Source organism: Buteo buteo, chromosome 3, assembly GCF_964188355.1.
Source record: "Buteo buteo chromosome 3, bButBut1.hap1.1, whole genome shotgun sequence".
In the NCBI taxonomy this organism is placed as follows: domain Eukaryota; kingdom Metazoa; phylum Chordata; class Aves; order Accipitriformes; family Accipitridae; genus Buteo; species Buteo buteo.
The window spans coordinates 16,763,551-16,786,968 of NC_134173.1; the positions used below are offsets into that span (position 1 = coordinate 16,763,551).

At 36.9% G+C, this 23,418-nt stretch overlaps 1 protein-coding gene across 2 annotated transcripts in view; it reads left to right on the plus strand.

Annotated features, from left to right (window-relative positions):
• The window catches only part of CDH19 (cadherin 19), a 75,896-nt gene that overhangs the window by 26,106 nt on the left and 26,372 nt on the right, over positions 1–23,418 (plus strand). Inside the window, exons 3-9 of one of the 2 annotated variants that reach the window (XM_075022916.1) lie at positions 5,364–5,590; positions 8,214–8,508; positions 15,891–16,010; positions 16,656–16,820; positions 17,564–17,748; positions 18,963–19,216; positions 22,232–22,368. In XM_075022916.1, coding sequence (XP_074879017.1) covers positions 5,393–5,590; positions 8,214–8,508; positions 15,891–16,010; positions 16,656–16,820; positions 17,564–17,748; positions 18,963–19,216; positions 22,232–22,368 — 1,354 coding nt within the window. In that variant the 5' untranslated portion in view covers positions 5,364–5,392. Of the gene's footprint in view, positions 1–5,363; positions 5,591–8,213; positions 8,509–15,122; positions 15,152–15,890; positions 16,011–16,655; positions 16,821–17,563; positions 17,749–18,962; positions 19,217–22,231; positions 22,369–23,418 lie in introns of those variants that run through there. The other variant, XM_075022917.1, reaches the window with a different exon arrangement.

A 23,418-nucleotide genomic window follows, 5' to 3' on the forward strand; every position in this document is an offset into this window, starting at 1 on the left:
TCTGTTCAGCCAGGCCAATCTTCTTCCCCACTAGCTTGCACATGGAGATGGCTTCCTCCTGCACCTTTAAGATTTCCTTCTTGGAGAATGTCCAGCCTTCCTGGACTCCTTTGCCCTTCAGGACTGCTTCCCAAGGGAGTCTGTCAACCAGGCTCCTAAACAGGCCAAAGTCTGCCGTCCAGAAGTCCAAGGCACCAGTTCTGCTGAGCGCCCTCCTTACTTCTCCAAGAAGCAAAAACTCTATCAGTTCATGATTTCTGTGCCCAAGGTGGCTGCCAACAATCACATCACCCTCAAGTCCTTCTCTGTTCGCAAATAACAGGTCCAGCAGGGCCCCTTCTCACCAGCTGTGCCAGTAAGTTATCTTCCAGACACTCCAGGAACCTCTTAGAATGTTTCCTCTCTGCTGTATTGTATTTCCAGAAGACATTTGGTAAGTTGAAGTTCCCCACAAGAACAAGGGCTAGTGATTATGAGACTTCTCCCAGCTGCTTATAGAATATTTCATCTGAGTCTTCATCCTGGTTGGGTGGTCTATAACAGACTCCCACCATGATATCTGCCTTGTTGGCCTTCCCCCTGATTCTTACCCATAAACACTCAACTCTATCATCACCATCATTAAGCTCTAGACAGTCAAAACACTCCCTAACATACGGGGCTACCCCACCACCTCTCCTTCCTTGCCTATCCCTTCTGAAGTGTTTATAGCCATCCATTGCAGCACTCCAGTTGTGCGAGTCATCCCACTGTGTTTCTGTGATGGCAACCATGTCATAGTTTTCCTGCTGCACAATGGCCTCCAGCTCCTCCTGTTTGTTGCCCATGCTGCGTGCATTGGTGTAGATACACTTCAGTTGGGCTATTGTTCCCCCAACTTTTTTGGGGGGAGAAGCCCTAATTCCTACATGACCATTCTCAGGCACTTCTGTGGTTTCTAACAGATCATAAATATGACTAATTCTTTGGGAATTCTAGAAGTAATATAGCCTAGATGTCTACCATATTGTGTGAAACCTAAACTGGTCAATGAAAATGAGTTCATACACAGTCTTTTCTGGAAGGAAAATAGAGCAGCAGCACTATAATATGCTAGGATTATCAGTAATCAGCCATATAAAATGCAACTAGGACAAATAGCCAGTAGACATAGTACAAATGAACAAATGTATAGCTGAAATTATGAAGGTTTCTATCCATTCAAGCTTTTTCTAACACAGTAATCCAAAGGTGTTAGTTACAAATACCCTTTCTTCTTTATCCTATTAAGTGAAAATTAAAGATAGCAACATAGAAGAGAGACAAATGTCACTATAATCATAATAATACTGATACACAGAATAGAACTTGCAACTGAAAAAACATCATGTTAGGCCTCTACTTGAGATAAGAAATATGTTTCAGAAGCTGCATATTAATGAATTAGATTAGCTTGCATGATTTTTTCCATTTTGATGCTGTTGTTGTTTGCTTGGTGTTATTAAAACAAGCAAAGACAACACCAAATTCCACAAAAGGAATGTCTTTTGGTCTGGCATTTTTGGTTCTGCTCGGTACTTTCAAAGACAGAGAGATTTGTTTTTCTCAGCAGTCACTGTTTCAAAATCTTACTGTAAAGTAGGATCAAGTACATATACGAGATGGTCCTAATGGTCTCTAGTTAAAGAGTATCTACCACAGCCCTTGTTACTGTGCTCCAATGATTTGTTACCTCCTAATTAGAAGTCTTTACTTATATCAAATTATGGGGTGTTTGTTACAAAATTAAGCTGTTTTTTCCTTATTCTTCAGCTAACAGAACCGGAACAGAATTTATCCTCACCTTCACTGTAATCTTCTATTTGGGGGATGGGGGGTGGGGGGAGAGTTAATGCTTTAGAAGGTTGTTGTTTTGTCCACCCTTGGTCTTTTATTTTTTCCACCAACAAATACATAACTTCACTATATCCCAGAGGCTGTACTTTTTAAACCTCTTATTCTTCCTACTGTTAATCTTGCAATGCTAGGCAATAACAGGTATTATTTTGTAATGTAATGACACGGTCATAATTTAAAATAAATTACCAGCACACCTAAAACTAATACTCAGTTTCAAATGGTGACAGGATATCACTTGGTGATGGTTCTAGAACAAACCTAACAAAGGACTCTGCAACTTTGTGTCAAGAAGGTAAATCTGTTCCTAGTCTACAGGAAACTTGTGATTTTCATTGGGTATAAAAGGAAGTTACTGCTTTAAAAGCTGTAGCTGCTTATTACAACTGCAATTGATATTCTCATTACTCTGTTCTAAGTATCAGTCTTCACTATTGCAATCCAATGCAAGTGAGAGAGAGTGGAGATGTACTTCCTGAAGAATAGGACAGGAGTAGAACAATGGTACCCATTTCTCTCAGTCCCTTGGGAAATTATTAGTGATAGCTCATTTGCTCATTTCTGAAAATATATTTGTCTTTTTTTTCAATGAGAGATTATTCTATTAAAAATTTATCTATTTGTGCATATTACTATAGCACCTAAAAGCTCTGTGCTTTTACTAATCCTCCCTTCTGCTGCATATTAGAATTATAACACAGAGTACAAGGTCATTTCATTTGCAAAGACCTTACAAATTAAGTGTAAAACAAGAAGCAAGTGATGGATAGGAAAAGTCAGAGGAGTACAAGGGAATAACAAGACAATACTGGTCACTGTGATAGGCAGCAGTCTTAGCACAGAACCACTTTAAACACTATGAACACTTTTTTTCCTTTAAGTAGGTAACACTGAAATTTAGATTTTTTTTATGGAAAGGCTAAAAATAAAAGATGGAATCAGAAGTTAGTTTCTGGATATTTTCCAAGAGCTACTTCTGAGTGTAAGTTACAGTCTGTGGAACAGAAAGAAGGTGATTGTTTCACAAGGGAACAACTGGATTTATAAAGAATGGCAACATGTACTCGCCAGAGGCTGGAGGCAGTGTCTCAATGCCAAATGAGTAGGAGGACATTGGAAGCAAATATGCTTTGAAAGATCCTGAAAGTAAAAGCAAATTGAGTATGTCTGATGTGACAGAGAAGAGAAAAGCAGAAATACATATAACACTCAATTCCATTACACAGCTTTATGTGGTTTTTTACAATAATTTGCCTACTATCTGTGTTTTCAAGTTAAAGTCTTTTTATACCCCTAACAGTGTGAAGTGTGTCAAAATCTAAAAATGTTTATTCCCCCCTAATTTTTCCAAGACACGACGCTTGAATCTGTGTATCATAGGCTATTAACATAAATTAGCAAAGAGGAGACACTGAAGCGAACCAAAATATTAATTATGCCCTTTAAGCTGTTCATTGCTGATGGCTAACTACTGAGCGCATCGCTAAAAGGTGGCCAACACTAGATCGGCGTAGCCATAGTCCATACCCTCACTATGTTGATGTGTACACATGGTGTCTGTCAGATGAGTTTGATAATGAGCGTCTGTTTGGCACTCACCCTGCATGAAATACTGCCCCACAAGCCTGAAATACTTGGTTGAACAAGGTGGGCAGTATCAGCATAAGTGGCCAAAGCACCAGCTAATGGTTAGCCAGAAGCATTCGCTATGGCCCAGACTGAACACCTGTCTCCTCATTTAAATACTGATTGAAATAAATTTCTTTATGATTCCTCAGAAAGGTCTCTTTGACTATATCAGCTTTCATTGAGTTGTCTGTCCCTTGGTATGTACTGCAATAAAGTGAATGTTCATTTTCAAGATCAGTTTCTGTGCAAATTACTGCTTAGTGTTAAATACACCTGTTGTACAGAGAGACTCTTGAAGGCCTTTAGGCCTTTTAAACCTCACTCAAGCTTTATTTGAGAGCCAAGTTGAGCTTTTTTGGCCTTGTCTTCCATGTCACAAATATTATTCTTGCAGCTTTAGGAAAATAAGCAATTTTTCAAGGAAAAATGAAATGAGAGAATACCCAAGTCACATTCCTTCCATTCAAGTCTCATCTTGCACTATTACAGCTTTACAGCTGAAAACCAGAAAATGTTAAGAAATTAGAACGTGCACTTTAACACCTACAGTTCTATAACACTTAGTATTAGAACTGCTTTATCTTTTTCTCAGTAAATATACATACGCAGACTACATTTTAACAGAAAAATGTTCAACATCATGTTTAAATTTCTGAAAGGAGAGAAATAGTTGTCTATATGACCTGTCTGTCATTTTAAGCAATTATGGCATTTCCCTTTGCCTAAGGATGGGTATTTATAACATTATAATTTAAATATGATCTTAAAATACATAAATTCATATTTTATCTTGGACAGATAAAAGGATCATGGATTTTTCAGACCTAAAGTAATTGCAGCCACATATTTTTTCGCACTGTTTTGTACAAACTGACTGTCATGTGATAAATTCATAAACCAGACTGCTCCTGCATAGGAAATGCTATTTTTCAAGGCTAGAGAATTTAAAAGAATGGTTAATGCCATTGCCAAGTAAGGTTTTAAGACTTGAAATGCATGTGGTAAGGATTTTCAAAATTTTCCTTTCTTCCTCATAGAAGATGGCCATTCTTAACAAGCATTGCACTTCATTTAAAATTCAATGTTTCATTTATTGTACCAAAAATGACTGAAAAGTCAATAATAGCATATAGTTTGTGCAAAGCCTTCATTTTCTGAAAGAATACTTTGTGCCAATGAAACTAGCTGCAGAAACCTACAGCTTTCAAGATGCATTTGCCCTTTGTCTGTTTAATTGAAGACAAGAATATCAGAGGTAGTAAAATCAGTTAAGACAATTTCTATTGACCAGGAAGGAGAGAGTTACACATTTTTGCTGCTTCTTCATGGTAACTTACCACCTTTGGCATTTTTGCAGGCATTTTGCTGAGTTAAGAAAGAGGGAAAGAAGAGGTTAAAAAAAAATCTGCACAGCTCTGTTTCAGCTGTCAGTCATCAGGGCCACTAAGGCTAGATGTTCACCCTTCAGGCAGTTCTGTGACTGCAGCTCAAAATGAGCCCTGTCTAAGCAGAAACATACAATTATCCCAATCAAATTATTCCTAGGCTACACAATACAATTACCCAGCTTAATTTGGAAGATGAATTAATTGAAGGATGATTTTCCTTTTTTGCATAGAAAGTCCCTGTGTAGGATATTCATAAAGGGAAGTTGAATATTTGACTTTCATGCCAGAGTCTCCAAGAGAATCTCTATTTTAATCAGAGAGACTTTGTTTCAGCTCTTTCCTTTTAGGGAGAGGAGGAGGTTTTAACAGTGCAAATCAGCTCTTGTATTAGAACAGAATCAATATGTAAAAGTGGAAAGACAAAAGTGATGCTATGTCAAAGCTGTTGGTTTTTTTTCTCCTCTTCCACAGATGAAAATTGATTGAAAGAAGGGTCCAGCATGAATTGCTCTGCATTGCTATCTCTCATACTGATGCTGGTTCAACTTTGGCCTTGCTCTCCAAGCACGCAGACCCACAGCGCTCAAAATACAGATCAGTCTTTCACAGCAGTTCGAAGAGTGAAACGTGGCTGGGTATGGGAACCACTTTTTGCAACAGAGGAACAGACCTCTATGGTGCCTGTGTATGTTGGACAGGTATGATAAGTAATGATTCAAGGACAGCACAAGGTTAGATTTAATGTCCCGATTAGCAGCTTACTACCTTGACTTGTAAGACAAGCATCTCCAGTGATCTGGAAATATCAAGAAGGGTAGAAAGAGGAGCTCAGGGAGCTGTAATTAGGTAACACAACATCACTCCTTTCCTGTGACCTGACTCAGGGTCAGAGAACTCCAAGTGCTGGAGGTCGTGGCAGTACCAAGGACCTTCCTTCACCTAGGTCTACTATCAAGGAAATTCCACATTCACACTGTTACTAAAACTAGCTCCATGCACAGCAGATGAACGTATGAAGCTGAAGAGTTCCTTTCTGTCTTCTGAATGAAAGTTGAGGACCCATTTATCAACATCTGGCAATTTGCTTGAGCTATTATTGGCACTGCATCAAAGCAGCCATACTGAGTGCAGTGTAGTTTACAAACAGTATTTAGCATGATTTTCTATTACACTAAGTAGCAGCTGATTTACCCCTCATTAATTTTTAATGAAGCAGATTAATACTAAATCCTTTCACTACTGAGAAACTACAGGAATCTGCATGGTTCATTAGATTAACATAGGTTTAGCGCAACGAGCAATTATTTTTCACCCTCCTTTAAAAATGTGTTTTAAGATAATTGTCTTAATGAGGCTTTATCTGCCCCTTTTTTCTCTCTGCTTATTATTGTTATTATTATTTACTATTATTTTTTATTTTTGTATGCTAGAAGTAATTCTAATCTTGAGATCTAGTTTTTCTTTTCTTTAAGGTACTTTCTAGATGAATGAATGGAAATAAGTTTAACTGCTAATTAACTAGCACTAAAATTTAATTGGGCCCAAAGGGTGAAGTGCTCAAAATTCATTAATTACTTTTTCACAACCTCTTCGAAGTAACTACTGTGGAAGTATGATGTCTCACTTCTGAAAGAACAAGTGTAGACATACTCATTTTTAAATTATTATTAATTTCCCATAGTTGGAAAACAGTTTCCTGTAAAGAAACTTCATAAATGTCATGAATTTTTATACAGCTTTAGAAAAATTTCATAATCTTGCTTTTCTATTTCTCAAAGGTAAACTATAGTGAATTTTTATTGAAGATTATGTTTAATTTTTTGCGGTCTAATCATTGTCTAATCAGACATATTTACTTCTGTCTTTTTATTGAGTAGAATATGCTGTGCTTTCAGTAAATAAAGTGATAGTCTATGATCAACACACAAAATTTTAGTAAATAAGGCCCTGAAGGAAATTGCAGCAACAAAAAAAAACAAAGGTAGACAGTCTCTGTTTTGAAGTCACTATTCCATATCAATGTCTTTTCACAGTCAGATTCAGAGCTCAATCTTCAAATTTCATTTAACATAGACTCATGAATCCTTTTCCATTATCATGTTTAAGAAAAATAAATGTGTCCATCAGCACTGCAGTGGCAGGTGTATGAAGGCAAGTACATAAATTCTTGTTCCCAGTTCTCATTTACAATGGAAAGACCATTTATTCATTTGTGTCTAACATAATACAACAGGTAAATTGAGAACCTTCAGTGTGCTTTCTCAGCAAATGTCATCTGCAAGAGACCTCTCATTTAACATGGTCAAGGTCGTGAACATCTTCTGGGGATAAATGATTCTGAGTGAAGTGGTTCAACACAGGTTATGTCTAAACAGCCAGTCCGAGGCATGCTTCCAGTCTCTAAGGGTTTGATGCACTCTGTGATCACACCTGAACTCCATCTTAGGTTAAAGATCTAGAAACTCGTCACCTTTCCCATGCCCTGGGGTTCATGACAAAGAAACCAAGATTTATAGATCACAATAAGTAAAGAAAAAATTAGAGAATTAATGATATGATAGAAATTGTTGTTCCCATAAAATTTAACCATGGGTGTTTGACATGTTAAGAAGTTAAGTTATTGCTATTAAAAAAGTACTGTTTCATATTGTTAACATTAACAGAACTATTTGTTGTCATGAACAAATGCAGCTGGACCGCAATGGTCTCCAGGGCTTAGCTTCATCAGAGGAACCATCATCATAAAGTTCATCTTAGCAAGACAACAGAGGATGCAGATCATCCTGGAAGGAAATGGAAAATGTCTATCAATTTATTTCAGAATAAATAATACAGGCTTATACCACAGAATAGCTTTTCATCTCTTTAATATTTCAACAGAAATAGAACACCACTGTCTCTCATATTTACACTTAGTATTGCTGAGTACAAAAAAATAGATAAAACTTACAAAGTACACTTGTTGTTCATAATAATAAAAAATTTAGATAATGTTTAATGACCTTTGCATCATTTTCAGCAGAAGTTTATGGGAGCGGATAAAGCAATGAACTAATGTAGGTACATTCCCTTCACTTCAAAGTGGCTGAAGCATCTTTTTTCAGGTTTACCATGCATTTATACGTCTGTTACATCAGCACGTTAAAATTGAGTCATGACTGGCTGAAAATGTAACAGTACCGTCTTTTAAATACTAGTAACCAAGAAGGCTCACTAGTGACAGGGTTCACTATAGAATGAAAACAAACAGAGCCTAAAAAGAATATTCCAGAATTTTATTCCTCCCCAAATGTGGCTTATTTCTCTGTTTTGTGCTTGCAGCTGAAATCAGATTTAGACAAGCAGGATGGCAACCTAAAATACGTTTTGACTGGGGAGGGAGCTGGAAGCATTTTTATCATTGAAGAAAATAGCGGCAAAATTTACGTGACACAGAAGCTGGATCGAGAAAAGAAAGCCTTCTACACTCTAAGAGCACAAGCAATTAACAGGAGCACTCAGCTTCCTGTTGAACCTGAATCAGAATTTATTATCAAGGTTCGAGATGTCAATGATCATGAACCACAGTTCTTGGAGGGACCTTATGTGGCCACTGTTCCAGAGATGTCACCTGAAGGTACGCCATGCTGTGAACCAAACTCTTCATTTCCTGATTTTTTTTGAGAGAGCTATGTTGATATAAAAACTTAATAACATATTTTCTAGACTGCCTTTCAGTGAGAAGGAAGCAAACTATTTTACAAGCTTGGAAATTTGCAAAGGTATCTGCTTAAACTGAAGGTTGTGCAAATCTTCTTAACATCCTTGCCTTTAAATATTTAGGTACCTACATGTATCCAAGCCCTTTTACAGAATCTGATACATGCTTGGATTGACTATAGAGAGTTGTCTTTCCTGTCAGTGATTCAGTCTTGAAATTGGTACCTGTTTAAAAATATAACATTACCATTCGAAATAGGTAGAGTACTACAGCCAGCTGATACTGAAAAGGAGATTTGGGGCTGACAGATTTCACTACTTTTTCAATCAGTATAAAGCCCTAGTCTCCAGAAAATTGTTCAGTGTATGATTATTGTTACAACCTGTCAGCTCTTCAGGCTTCTACCAATCTGAAAGAAAAGTAGTGTGCACGTAACCTTTAAAGTCCTCTGACATCGGTTGACTCTTTGAAGGACATAAATACAAGCTTGGCTGAACTGAAAAGTACTCAGCAGCATCCTTCAGTCTACTCTGATTCTGCTTAATAATTAAACAATATGTCTTTATTATAGCCTGTGTAATATAAATCATATTGTACTGTAACTGGAAGACATTCACATTCATATCACAGGCACTCACAATTTCACCCCCAAGGATAGGGATAGTTTCCTTCTTATAAGTAATAGGTTCAGAACAGGAATGGTATGAAGCTGATGTAGGGCTGAAGTGATCACCACCCTCACACCATGTGTGATGCCTACCTCTTTACACCGCCAAGCCTCTTTCCTATCAGTCAGCTTCTCTGTGTCTCAAATAGATGGTGTGAAGTGAAGGACTGCCTTCTGATTTCCTAAGCACATAAATTATAATTTTCTTGTCAAGAGGAACAACTTAAACCCTGCACCTCTTCTCTCCCACCTCCACAAGATCAAACGGACCTGTACTAGGATCTGTCATGTATCTGGAAACTTAATACAACAAATACAAAGCAAAGTCAACATCTGACAAATATAGTTGTATATGTACATATATGTGTATGTACACATATGCATACATAATGTGTATATATGTACATTTAAATTTTTTAAAAAACCTCAAAGTATGAATGTGGCTGACATAAACAAGCATGTTACAGATACTACTATCTCCAAATAGCCATCTTCAAAATCAAAGGAAAACTGAATTCTTTAAATCTTACAGAAAGAATCCCAGTAATCTTTTAAATTCATACCCCTATCTCTTTTGGATATTTCTATTGCAAATAATATTGAAAAGAAATTCAAATATTGTGCTACTTAAAACTGTAAGAATTAATGAGGTCATTAACGTAATAGCATCAGTGATCATAAAAGGTAATAAAAAATATGTTTCATTCAGCATTACCCATTCAACTTTCAGCGCAGTTTCAGTGAATCTTTCACAGGGAGCTGTAAACTTTATCTTCTTCTGCCAGCCTGGATAGCAGTTGCAAGAAAAGGATATTCATGCCTGGGGTTTAATCAAAAGTGGGGTTAGTATCCTAATTTCTGCCAGTAAGCAGTAGCTCACCATCACAACCAGCAATAGCTACATAAGACATCCATTTAATCAATTTATTTCCTAGTCACCCTGCTTATACCACCTTCTACCAAGGTCTCGTGGTTTAACCCCAGCCAGCCACAAAGCACCACACAGCCACTTGCTCACTCATTTCCCCCCCCCCGGTGGTATGGAGGAAAGAATCAGAAAGAAAAAGCTAAAACTCATGGATTGAGATAAGAACAGTTTAATGGAACAGAAAGGAAGAAACTAATAATGATAATAATAGCAATAATAAAATGACAATAAAAATAATAGAATTGGAATATACAAAACAAGCGATGCACGATGCAATTGCTCACCACTCACCGATCGATGCTCAGTTAGTTCCCAAACAGCAATCCCTCCCAGGCCAACTCCCCCCAGTTTATATACTGGGCATGATGTCCCATGGTACGGAATATCCCTTTGGCCACTTTGGGTCAGGTGCCCTGGCTGTGTCCTGTGCCAACTTCTTGTGCCCCTCCAGCTTTCTTGCTGGGTGGGCATGAGAAGCTGAAAAATCCTTGACTTAGTCTAAACACTACTGAGCAACAACTGAAAACATCAGTGTGTTATCAACGTTCTTCTCATACTGAACCCAAAATATAGCACTGTACCAGCTACTAGGAAGAAAATTAACTCTATCCCAGCTGAAACCAGGACACAGGGAAATCACTTTTGAGTGTATGATTGTTTCTTCACTGCCACTTTCTTCCATGCAGACAGACTTATTTGTCTCAAGACTTCTGCATCTGAGCTCTTGGTCAAGTAACTTTTTCTAACATAAGCAGCTGCTTGTTCCGAGGGTACTTCTTTATGAGTCTTTACATCTCGCTCATTCACTGAAGTTTGGAGACAAGAAGACAAGTGCTTTGTCAAGGACGTTTGCATTATTTTTTTTTTTATGTGCTCACAGTAGTAATGGGCATAGTTCATTACCTGGAATTATCTGGGTATTTTTACCTGGGATTACACAGATTTAAGACTTTGATAATGGCCTTTTTTCTTTTCCTCCCCCCCCCGCCCCCGTGGTAAAGCATTGTTTATGAGGTACTTGGTGTCTTACAAAACTGGTTTTAACTTAGATAATAATTTAGTATGGCTTGATTTATACTCACACAGACCTGTAACCATTCATAGAAGTATATCAAGAATTGACTTATGGATTCCTTCTATTTTATCTTCCTGTCTTAATGATGAGCTCCTGTCTTAATGATGGCTATATAGAAAAAAAAAGAAAAAAGTTTGGTAGGACAGTAGTTATGGCCAAAACCAACAGTAGTAATCTTTTCCTGTATACTTCTGTTTCTCACCTGAAACCATCAACAAGCAGTTGGCAGATGAGACTTTTCAATCTGTATTGACTTGAGTTGGCTATAAACTTATACCCTAAAAATGAAAGGCTCAGCAGTCTTTATCTAATCTCCTGTGTCATCTATTATATATTTAAATTCCTAAAATACTGTATCACTTTAACATAAGATTAATTAAACTGAAAAAAAATTAATTTATTTTGTGATATTCCTGTAAGACTATAAAGAAAAGATTCCAGTAAAATGTAGAAATATATGAAATAAAAAAAAAAAATAAATCAGAAGTAACGCTACCTCCCATTTATCAGAATGGGTGAGAAATAAAACAAGATGCCTGTGTACTTCCTCCCTCAGACACAGACTACCTGAAATAGTAAACTCACAGATTTGCAATCATCCAGTGTATGATATATGAATCTAAGTCAGTCCTATGGATCTTGAAATATTTTCTACACTGATGCTTCTATATTTGACCTCTCCAGCACTAATACCATAGCTTTTTCAGAGATCATTTTTTCACCTACTTCTTCCATGTAGACACTACTAGACTACTGCCATATTGATGTGTATATCTGGCATATAGAATGTAAGTGAAATGGTATATAATAGTATATACCTCAACAGTGGTCAGCTCCAATGAAACAGCCGAGCCACACCATGAAGTCTTCTCAAAGGGTAGGGACCACACTTCGGAGGTGAAACCTCTTTCAGTGCACTTACTACAGCGCCATTCCTTACAAGGAGATTTCTAGCCTCCCAGTAGATAAAAAGAGTAACTGACTAAAATTTGCAGCATTGATACCGTAATAGTTCATTATATCAGTGCTTTTCTCCAAGTAAAATAGAACATCTTCTTGCATAGTAAGGGTTGTAGACCACAATTAGTTTAAATGATACAGTGCAATAGAGAGACTTGGCCTTTGCTCTGTTTCGGTGCTCTCTAGCAGCAGTTCAGCTCACTGACGCTAGACCTGGGATCTCCTGGTAATTTCCTCACAGAAAACACGCTCAAGTGTGGTCAATACTTGGGAAAGCAGTTCACTCTTAGTGAACATTTAGTCTGGAACTAAGAAAGCAAGGAGAGAATAATTCACAGCCTGCCACTTGCCTCAGAGAACCACAGAAAAACAGAAAATAGGCACAGATAATTTTGCCTAAAGTTAGGTACAAATATCTATCTATCTATCTATATACTAATGTGCCAAAAAATTAGAACACATTTCACTTCTTTCTTAGCTCTCTTTTATCTTCACTACTAAATTTTATTAGGATTTTATATGCAAGTGTCACAGTAAATGAAAAGTGTGTCAGCAAATGTACTCTCTTCTGAGAACACAGGACTGTGGTTTTCCCTCAGGCATTTGGTACAATTTTACATTAAGTGTCTTCCATATAGCTGTTAAACATGTACAATGGCAGTGTATCTGATGGAATGGTTAAGAGTCAGATGTAATAATGTATCAGTACTTAATGTTTTTATAGATTTCAAGCTCTAGCTGGAAAAATGAATGACTATTTGCCATTTGAGGCCCCTATAGTTTACCTAATGGGCTGCAATATGTAAGTGGCACTACTATGTTTTGCCCAAGAAGGGTAAAGCCAAGGCTGCAGGAATACAAAGAAAAAACATACAGCAATCACCAAAATGTAGTTTGCCTTAAATAAATCTAATAGAAAGCAAAAAATGTGTAAGCATGTTTACTATCCAGCTTAAGACACTACTGTGTACATAAAACACATACTTGGGGCCAAACTTTATATCAACGTCACACAGACTCCTATATTCAAAAATACATGTTTGAAAACCCACAGACATATTCAGTTAATTTGTCTCTGCCATGATATCCATCTTCATGTAAATGTGGTGAAACTGTATCATGGTTGGATTGTCAATTATATCATGTCATGGCTGGACTGTCAAGAGGTGAGGTTTGGGGGGTTTATTTGTTTGTTTGGGGGGGTTATGTGTGAATTGATTGTTTTAAAATATATTATTTGTATCTGATCAGTTATTCTTCTCCCAGCCATGGAGTTATAAAAAAATGGCTTTTTGGAGTTTTTGAGTACATAATATTAACATTGTGATTTCTGTCACTCAGGTACAGATGTCTGGGTAAACATGATTCCATTCAGCAAATGGCTGGCTTTGTTTGCTGCAGGTTAAATATATTAAGAAATATAGGCTTCATGGCAGTGAAAAATTAAAAACTGAGAAAGTATTCTAAACCCAGGATAAAATTTTTCTTCTGCTTATTACATAGTCCATATTTAATGTAGAGGTTCATATAGTGATCATGAAATCTTTGTCCTAAAAAAATGTGAGAAACCATAGTCCTCTCTTTACATGGTCTCCTGACACCCCAGTTTAAAAATAGTCTTCCTCCTGAGAGTGCAGGAGGTCTGTTATTTCTCCCCTGGCCCCGTCGGCTCCCTCTTTACCAGATGCCCCTTGCCTGCTCACCTTTCCATTATATCCACCAGCTGCATCTCACTGAGCCCAAGTGGGCATATTCCATGCTTCTGTCTTCTGCTACACTCTGGAAGAGTCAACAGGCAAGCAGAAAAGTAAGCTGGACCTTAGATAAGCAGCAAATGCTGGTTTAGATTCAACATTTCTTGCTAATGGTTAGAAACTGTAGAAAATAAATCTACCTTTAAATGAGTGAGATGCACAAAAGGTGTTATGATAACTTTGCAGTCCTATATATGTTGAATTTTATTCCTGATATATTAAATATGGTGCTGTAAACAAGTCCATTTCTAAATGTAGTTGTGGGCACTTGGGTTTATTTAGTAATGGCATTTAGAAAATTTAGTTAGTTTAGAAAATGGCATTTATAACAAACTGTACCTATTGGATTATTCATAGTTCTTGATCCCTTCCTAACCAGCACTCTTTTTTTTTTCCAAAGCAACTGCATTCTAGTCATGCTAAATTGTCTTAGAGGATGGATTTCCTGTATTAGTAAGAACAGTTTCCGTAGACTGCAGCTGATATGAAGTTAATGGTTGTGTAGCTGAAGATTTCCTTTCCCTTCAGTCTTATTAAAGAATACTGTTTCTGAAGCACATATATGCTCTGATTAAATATTAATCTGTCATTTTATCATTTCTCCAGAGCAATAGGGAGCAGTATATATATGTATACATCTATACACACACTTAACACACACCTAAATGTCAGAATTTTGGTATTGTAGGTACGTTTTGAAGGACATATAACTGCAAAAGTTGGTGGCAATTAATAATATTTTAGTGTACATCCACTCTGAGAGAAGATAAAATGCATTATGGAATCACTTGAAGTACTGCTGAATAAATTGAGACAAAATGCAAAAAAATATTTTTTTAAATAATCAAAATATTTCATTAAGCCTATCCTTATATGAGAAAGCCTTTTTCATTTCTGTTTAAAAATAAAACTATTGAACTGTTAGAAAACTCAGAAATGAATATACTTGTTTTATTGGGGATAAGTATTAACTTTGAGTTTGTCAAAAAAGGTGTTTCTGGTTTAAATCCTTGCACTCCATTGTTTCTTCTTCTTTTCTCCTCCAGCATAACTATACAGCTATATTGGTAAGCAGGTGCAACCATGTGAACGTATGCCAGAAAGTTTTAGAAAGTAGCTTGATTCCCTGCTGTTCCTCATGAGAAGTGATATTTGTATTCTTATGCAGAACCTAGGTGAGGAAAAAAGACAAAAATAATGATTACCTTACAAAATGATGCTACTGTGAATATTTTCTTTTAAAGGACAATCATCACTGACAGTACCATGAGATTGCTGTCAATCTTATATCTAGGATATAACCAGCTTCCAGCCAGAGATGAAATCAAGCTCTGCAGATTGATTCTGCCATGTTTTTTCATTGGGGATTCTGCCATCGCTCTTGCACTGGGACAGGCTCATTAAAGACTCAAGAATAAAAAATGTTATCAGAGCCTTGTTATACTTCTTGGCTGCTTTACTTGCTAACAATTAATTTCTTTATCACCAGTGGGCCTACTGGTGATAAAGTGGCTGTGTTTTCTTATTCCCATGGGAAACTTCCATAAAATACTTTGAAGAATATACAAGGGGAGGAGAAACAATTTGCTGGACTCCATTCACATATCAAAAAATAGGGGGAAAAGCATAAGATATGTAGTATTTTAAGCAACATAAATTTAGTGTTGGAAAGTCATATGCTATATATTTTTATTTTTATTGACAATTTGAATGCAACAAGAATAGTTGCTGAGGAAATATTTTCCCTTTTTAATGATAAATTTTAGAAGGTGCCATTTGCTCCTGTAAATTTTCAGGACTGTTTGCTAATATAACTGGTATGTTAAAAGCTTTTTAAAGAGTTTATGTTTTGTAATTATGAGATAATTTATACAAGAATAAAATAAACATAATCTATTTTATTTTTTCCTTGAGGTACTTCGGTTACACAGGTAACAGCTACAGATGGCGATGATCCTTCTTATGGGAATAGTGCCCGTCTGCTTTACAGTCTCATTCAGGGACAGCCTTATTTCTCTGTGGAGCCAAAGACAGGTACTACAAATGATCCTGTAATTTGAAAACATTCATAAACTAACATAAAATGGATGCAAGCAAAAATGTCTTTCTTCATTTCAACACAAAGATCAACTGATACCACCCTATACTTGTACATCTTTGCATAGTTCCTAGATCTAAAAAAAATCAATTCTTTCTTTCCCATGGGAAGCTGAAATTCTTTCTGTCTCGAGAACTGCAATTTATTTAGCAAATTATCTTGCTAAAGAAAAGAGTTGGATTCTGAGTACCCCATCCAACAAATGGACCTAGGAACACTTCTGGGTTAACAGCTCTACGACTCATTATGTGACATTCCTATCTCTATGTTAAAGAAACCACAGATATGTGATTCCCTCCAAAATCCTGATTTCTGGGAAAGATAGATGATTATATATGATAGAGGAGACATATGGTGTGCTCTGCTCCTCAGAACTCTAAGGATGCAGAATGGATCTGTCATACAGCGTAGATGTTGCCATGAGTACTAATTCCCAGTATTAGGACAGTCATGCTGTGCATGGTCTGGAATGCAAATGCATAACTGTATCCAATGATGCATTTTATACCTTTATTATATGGTCAGATGTTGGGAAAAAATGGGTCTATTACATGATATGATACTATACTTTTCATTTTTAGGGGTCATCAGAATGGCTTCCCAAATGGATAGAGAAACAAAAGATCAGTATTTGGTCATCATCCAAGCCAAAGATATGGTTGGGCAAACAGGGGCGTTTTCAGCAACAGCCACTGTTACCATCAACCTCTCCGACATCAATGACAATCCACCTAAATTTCAACAGCGTGAGTATAGGCTACTTACAGTAGTTGAAGTCTTGAGGAAATTTAGATCTACTGTAGCTCTGTTAAGTTCACTGGTAGGTCTTTTCAGAACAGGTCTGTGCTTTGAGTTCAGCATACAAATTTAAAAAATAAAATAAAATAAAGAATTCCCACACAAAAGCTCAAAAATGAAGAGGGGAAGAAAACCTGTCATTACAGAAGACCTCAAGCTTGCTGGTTTTATCACTAGGCTTTGGAGACAAATGACTTACTACACTGCTTTCCACATAGTTTGCTCTACCTAAGCCTAAAATCTGGGCAATGGGATATTCAGCACTGTTTTCACTCACCTTCTTTCTTTTTCTCCTCTCTTCATTCTTTGCTGACAGATACTGTAAACTTTTTGGCAAAAGATGTAGTCTTCTCTGTCCAGGGAGTTTCTAGCAGATGTGGGAGCTGCTAGCTGGGCTGTCAGGAACAACTAGTGACATGCAGTTGGGAAGTGCTGCCCTCCACTGTTTTTTCACCCTGTTGGTTCTCCTTGGCTCTTTATTTCCTGCTAAAGTGGGGCTGAGAGAGGAGGACTCACCAGTGGAAAGGTTGTCATCCCCTGCCTCCAAGATCTAGCCATTGCTGGATTAGACCCATTGCTCTAATAAAATCTGGGGGCTTTCCCCAACTTTCTGAGAGCCTCAGGCCATCATAGCTACAGCAGTTATTGACCATGGCAGATGACTAAACTGTGCCAGTATTTGTTTCTTTAGGACTCTACTACATGAGCGTCTCCGAAGAGGCTCCTGTGGGCACAACTGTAGGCAAAGTCTTCGCAGAAGACAGCGACATAGGAGAGAATGCAGCCATGAACTATTTCATTGAAGGAGATAGTTCAGATGTTTTTGACATCATTACTAACAATGAGACTCAAGAAGGAATTATCTTATTAAAAAAGGTGAGATATTGGAAACCTTAAAAACCCCCTCCAAATACTTGAAAGAACCTTCTCAAGCAAGCTGGATGTTTAAAGAAGGCATATTGCTTTGGATTCTGCTATGTTTTCTTTCTTCAGGCTTTGTGATTTGATTGGAATATTAGGGGGGAAAAAAGAAACATGCTTTTATTTCTGTTTACTTTTTTTGACTCATTCTTATTACTGATGAATACAATAGTGGCAGTCAAAGTATCTTAATGTTATTCCTAGCTGTGCAACACAGTGTATCCCATTGTAAGAAAATGTTCTATCTCTGCTGTGCATCGTCTGTAAAATCTTTATCAATAAATTGTACACAATATTTCCTCACTTGCAACACGTCCTGTTAAACTTAACTGAAGCCAGACTGTATTACAGTATTAGATAGACAGTGGAGTTTCTGTTATGACATAGCTTTGAAAAGACACTAAATACACTAAAAAACATACCAGTTTATGAATGTAGGTATTTAAGAGGCTTTAATACTATGTGATTTAGTTCGGAATCACATAGGAAGATTTCTGGGTCATCTGGGTCATCATCTGAAGCGATGATAGAATTTGATAGTGTAGTGAAATCCAGGACTGAAGAACTGAATATAAATTGGGGGGCGTGGGGGTGTTTGGTTTTGGTGGTTTTGTTTGTTTGTTTGTTTGTTTCTATTTGGATTTATTAGAATTCCGGAAGGGTTGGGGGGGTTAATTACAGAAGATAATGACTATCTAAAATATAAATGTAACTATGCATTTATTAAACACTCATTCTTGCCTTCTGGAATTTATTTCCTTTAGAGTGTAAATTTTAACATACTCAGCTTAACCCCTACAGATATACTGATTCATATTGTTTATGTAAGAGTTAAGAATGGTGTTCACTAAGGTTACACCTATGTTGGAAATACTAATACTAATAGACGTTCTTTTTCTTAGGGCTGGCATTCTATGGGAAGACTTCTTTTACAGTGTTGTTTAACTGTAACATTAAAGCCAGCTTACATGTGAAGGCAAACAATGGCATAGCACAGTTTAATTTTAAAGTGTGTTTAATGTAAAAAGGAAGTCTTAGAAGTAACTACTTTTGAAACATTCCCAAAAGAAGGGTAACACTATTTTATCTTTAATGTCACACCACTTATTGAACTTTATTTAATTTAAATATGAAGAAAGAAATAATTTCACATCTTTCTTTCTTAACAGAGAGTGGATTATGAGAGCAAGAGGAGATACAGTATTCGAGCAAAAGTTGTGAACAGGTACATTGATGACCGTTTTCTGAAAGAAGGACCATTTGAAGACAAAACCATCGTCAAAATCAATGTGGAAGATGCTGATGAACCTCCAGTTTTCACCTTGGAGAACTATGTGATGGAGATTGCTGAAGGGGCTATGAGTGGCTCACTGGTGGGCGTTGTAACAGCTAGAGATCCAGACGATGATGACTGCCCAGTCAGGTACTTAATCTAAAATGGCCTAAAACAGGCCCCGAATATAAATGTAGTTGGGATTTCCAAAGGCTTTTTCTGTTTCTCACCTTGGCTCATGATTACAGTTAATCATGCATTCATTGCAATAGCCTAGGTTATTCCTGATGTCATGGTTTAACCCCAGTAGGCAGCTAAGGACCACACAGCCACTCCTTCACCCATTGGCATGTGGGAGAGAATCTGAAAGGTAAAAGTGAGAAAACTCATGAGTTGAGACAAAACCAATTTAATAATGAAAAAAAGAAGAAACAAAGAAAACAACAAAGGGGGGGGGGGGGGAAGCCACAACAAAACCCCAAGAAAAACAAGTGATGCAAAACAATTGCTGCCCACCAGCCGGCCGACACCCAGCCAGTCCCCGAGCAATGGCAGCCCCTCACATTTTTATTGCCAAGCATGACATCATATGGCATGGGATGTCACTTGGGGTCAGCTATCCCGGCTGTGTCCCCTCCCAACTCCTTGTGCCCCCCCAGCCTCCTCGCTGGTGGGGTGAGAAGCAGAACAGCCCTTGGCTCTGGGTAAGCACTGCTCAGCTGTAACAAAAACAGCCCTGTGTTATCAGCACTGCTCTCAGCACAAATCCAAAACACAGGCCCACACTAGCTACTGTGAAGAAAATTAACTCTATCCCAGCCAAAACCAGCACAGTAGGTTAAATGCTAGTAGGCTTGTGCATCTTTGCAATCACTTTGAGCTGGGGTAATATTTTAAACAGTAGCCTGGAAGAGGCTGTGCATAGCAGCAGAACTAGGTAGCACAGCCAAACCTGTAAGCGCCTGCAGGTGTTCCAGTCTGTTCCCAATAATTTCTGGAGACATGGAGAGATGGACTCATTGCTGGGAGGGAGACACAGAACAGCTCCACTGGCATCTGCTCAGCTCAGCATGACCAAAAATTTACCAATTCCCTACATCTACCACAATTGCCCCACAGAGATATTATATAAAAAGAGTCCCCCAGGCTTTTAAACTTGAAAAATAATTTTGCTGTCTCTTAAGGGAGAAAACAGGTAATTAAACTTTAACATGGGGTTTATAATTAAAATAGCTTCTTGAGTTACTTGACATCACTGTGTACTATGTAATTTAGACAAGCTGGGATACAGGGACAAATGGATTAGACACAAAATAATCTATGGTGTGTAGATTCCTAATAGCAGAAATATATATATATATATACACATATATATATTGTTACCTATAGTTATGGCTTCAGAGGTTTAGTTAATGCAAGGCCATTTTTTGAATGATTTTACATTCATTTACTGTTACTTAGTAAGCTAGTCATAGGTTAAATTAAATAAGAATAAATAAAAATATACATGTAGTCGTCCCCCCCTGAAAAAAAGACTTGTTTTGTGGTTTATTTAGATGACTGCAACTTCTCCTGTGAAACATTTAACCATAGTGTATATCTAGGACTTCTTATTTTGAAATATTTCGATGGAATTTGCTACAAAGTGAATATGTCTTCATAGTCCCAAAACAGTGACACATATATTGCATCACTGAGTTTCTTTAAAATAGAGTATGTCACTTCTAATGTAAAGATATGTTTATTGCACTAAGCGCAATGCATATGAATCTAATTTTGAAACTATTGCTATCACAAAAGACAGCAGTTGCTTATAATATAGAAAACCAGCTGTGTTGCCTTGTGCACCCCAGTTTTCATAGTAAAAAAAGACATGCAACAAAACCATCAGTAATAAAATATAACTAAAAATATCTAACAGATTTTCTGAAAATTATATATCAAGAACCAGATTACCAAAAAAAAACCAACCCAAATAGAACAAAACACAAATATCAGAAAACCCTACACAAGCTTTGGATGCAGAGGATGAGGAATACTCACATAAAAAAAAAAAAAAAAAAAAAAAAAGAAGAAATTGAATTGTAAATCCCTAAAATAGAGATTTATAAATGTCAGACCTTTGGCTCAGATGATAAGAACTTTCACTGACTGTGTTGTGCTGGTTCCTTGATTTATCCTTCTACTGATTTTCAACACAGACAAAATGTAATTATAAATAACAAGTTAGAGAGTCATCCAACTGCTGGCACATAACCTGAGCTGGAGTCGTAAGTGCCAACAGGAGACAGAAAGGCTTTGTCAAGCACAATTAAAGCTACAATAAAAGAAGGACTAGTTGCATGTGGGAATTCCAAACTGGAGTGGTAAGAACCTTTCAACTCTTCAAGCAGGTTTTATTTCCTTGAAATAGACTCTACTAGGAACTGTGACATATAGTCTTTTTTTTATATTTCATGAAAATTATTAGTAAATATCCTTTCCATTTGAACCAATATCTTTGGTGTCTTTTTCAGTCCATCTCTGGCCTGTGACCAGTGGTTAGACTTTAACAATTTGAATGGTATGTATGTATGTATGTACGTGCGCATGTGCATGTCCACATATGGACATAGCATCTGGAGCCTTTTGAGTGAAAACTCAAGAACACGGGGCTTGTTACCAATCATTCCCTGTGTTAGGATTTTGTTCCCTGCCTAGGTGTCACCTCATTATAGATAGTTGTCTGTCTGTCTTTATAATGCCCATTCCCTTGGTCTCAGAACATGTCAGCAATGATAAAATAGATTTGCCATTATACCTCCACTTAGCTGTTAGTGTTATTCATTTCACAAGTGGCACTTTTGCTGTTTCTTTTCAATGAAGTCATTCACCTGCTGTGAGCCTGACTTAGAAGTAAGAATGAATAATGCATTTCAGATTCAGTTCACATTAATATAGATCTGAAACACATTTAGTTTTATAAAAAGAAGAGCTTTGATCTTGGCAGCAGTGAATTTTAAATGTTTATAAGTGTACTTTTTTCATGATTTCTGAGTTGTTGCAGCACACATTTATATGTATATATGCACAGCTCTGTTTTCTCAACTGACAATAGCTTTCTATGTCCTTGCCTCTGATGGAACATTTCAGTATTAGGGAATCTCTTCACTTTTTTTGGTGCAGGTACTCTATTGTCCATGGCATGCATTTAAAGAGATTGTTCAGCATCAATGAACACAATGGAACAATCATTACAACTAAACCTCTGGACCGAGAGATAGCTTCTTGGCACAACATAACTGTTACAGCCACAGAAACAAGTGAGTAGAGAAATTTAAGGAACGTTGTGTTTTAAACACTGTGAACTGTAATTATCCTCTGAGTATGCCTTCTTTTAAGTGAAGAATACATGCTTCTTTCTCATTATATTACTGTTGCTTGCTACATTAAGGAGCATTATTAAAATGATTAGTTAAATAGAAGCGTAATGTATTTGAGCTCCAAGGTCCTGTGCTCTTTCATAAAAGATGACCTTATAAAAAAAGAAAGGAAATTGTAATAGGATCGAGACTGTAACGCTTTCAAGTTACACTGAAGCATATGAATTGCTCCTGCAGTGCAAGATCTTATGTTAAATTAGACCCTGGCTAATTTCACACCAGATTTTTGACTAGTGTGAAATTAGCCAGGGTCTAATTTAACACCAGCCAGAAACCTGTGGCTCATTAATTGTGAATGTAAAGCCTAAATCAGCTAGACTTCCCTTCAGTGGCAATTAAATCTCTGAAGCATCCTTTATATAGATTTTACCTGTCAGTTTGGTTTGAAAGTCAAATGCAGATTGCCTCTGTTTGTGCTTTTGGTGATCTGGTTGCCCTAACTCTGGGACAACACTTTACAAAATTAACAGCTACTAATTTATAAGGCAGTTTAGCAAGAATATTGGGATATTATTTTAAAAATAATCACATCCATCCTCAGGAAGGAGAAAAAACATATGAAATTAGAATCGAATTAATAAATCAGACAGGTTTTGCCAAATACTTTTAGCATTTTTTTTTAATCCTTAATCTCAGATAAATGCTATTTATTGCTAAGACTACTTTAAACACATATTCATAAATTGCACTGTTCCAAAAAGGGGTCATTCCCTGTATATATGTAGAATATTACTGCTAGGAGTTTAGTATAGGATAGTTAGTAGCCATTTTCATTGAAGTCTTTATTTTGTGCTTGGGAATTGATGGTATTTTCTTCCTTTTCAGCTTCTCTGTGAGTTTTTAAGCATGAATGTATTTTACTTCTCAAGTTGTTGGGCAGCTGGCAGGTGTTGGTAAAATTGATCTCTGGCATATTTTTGTCATATCTTG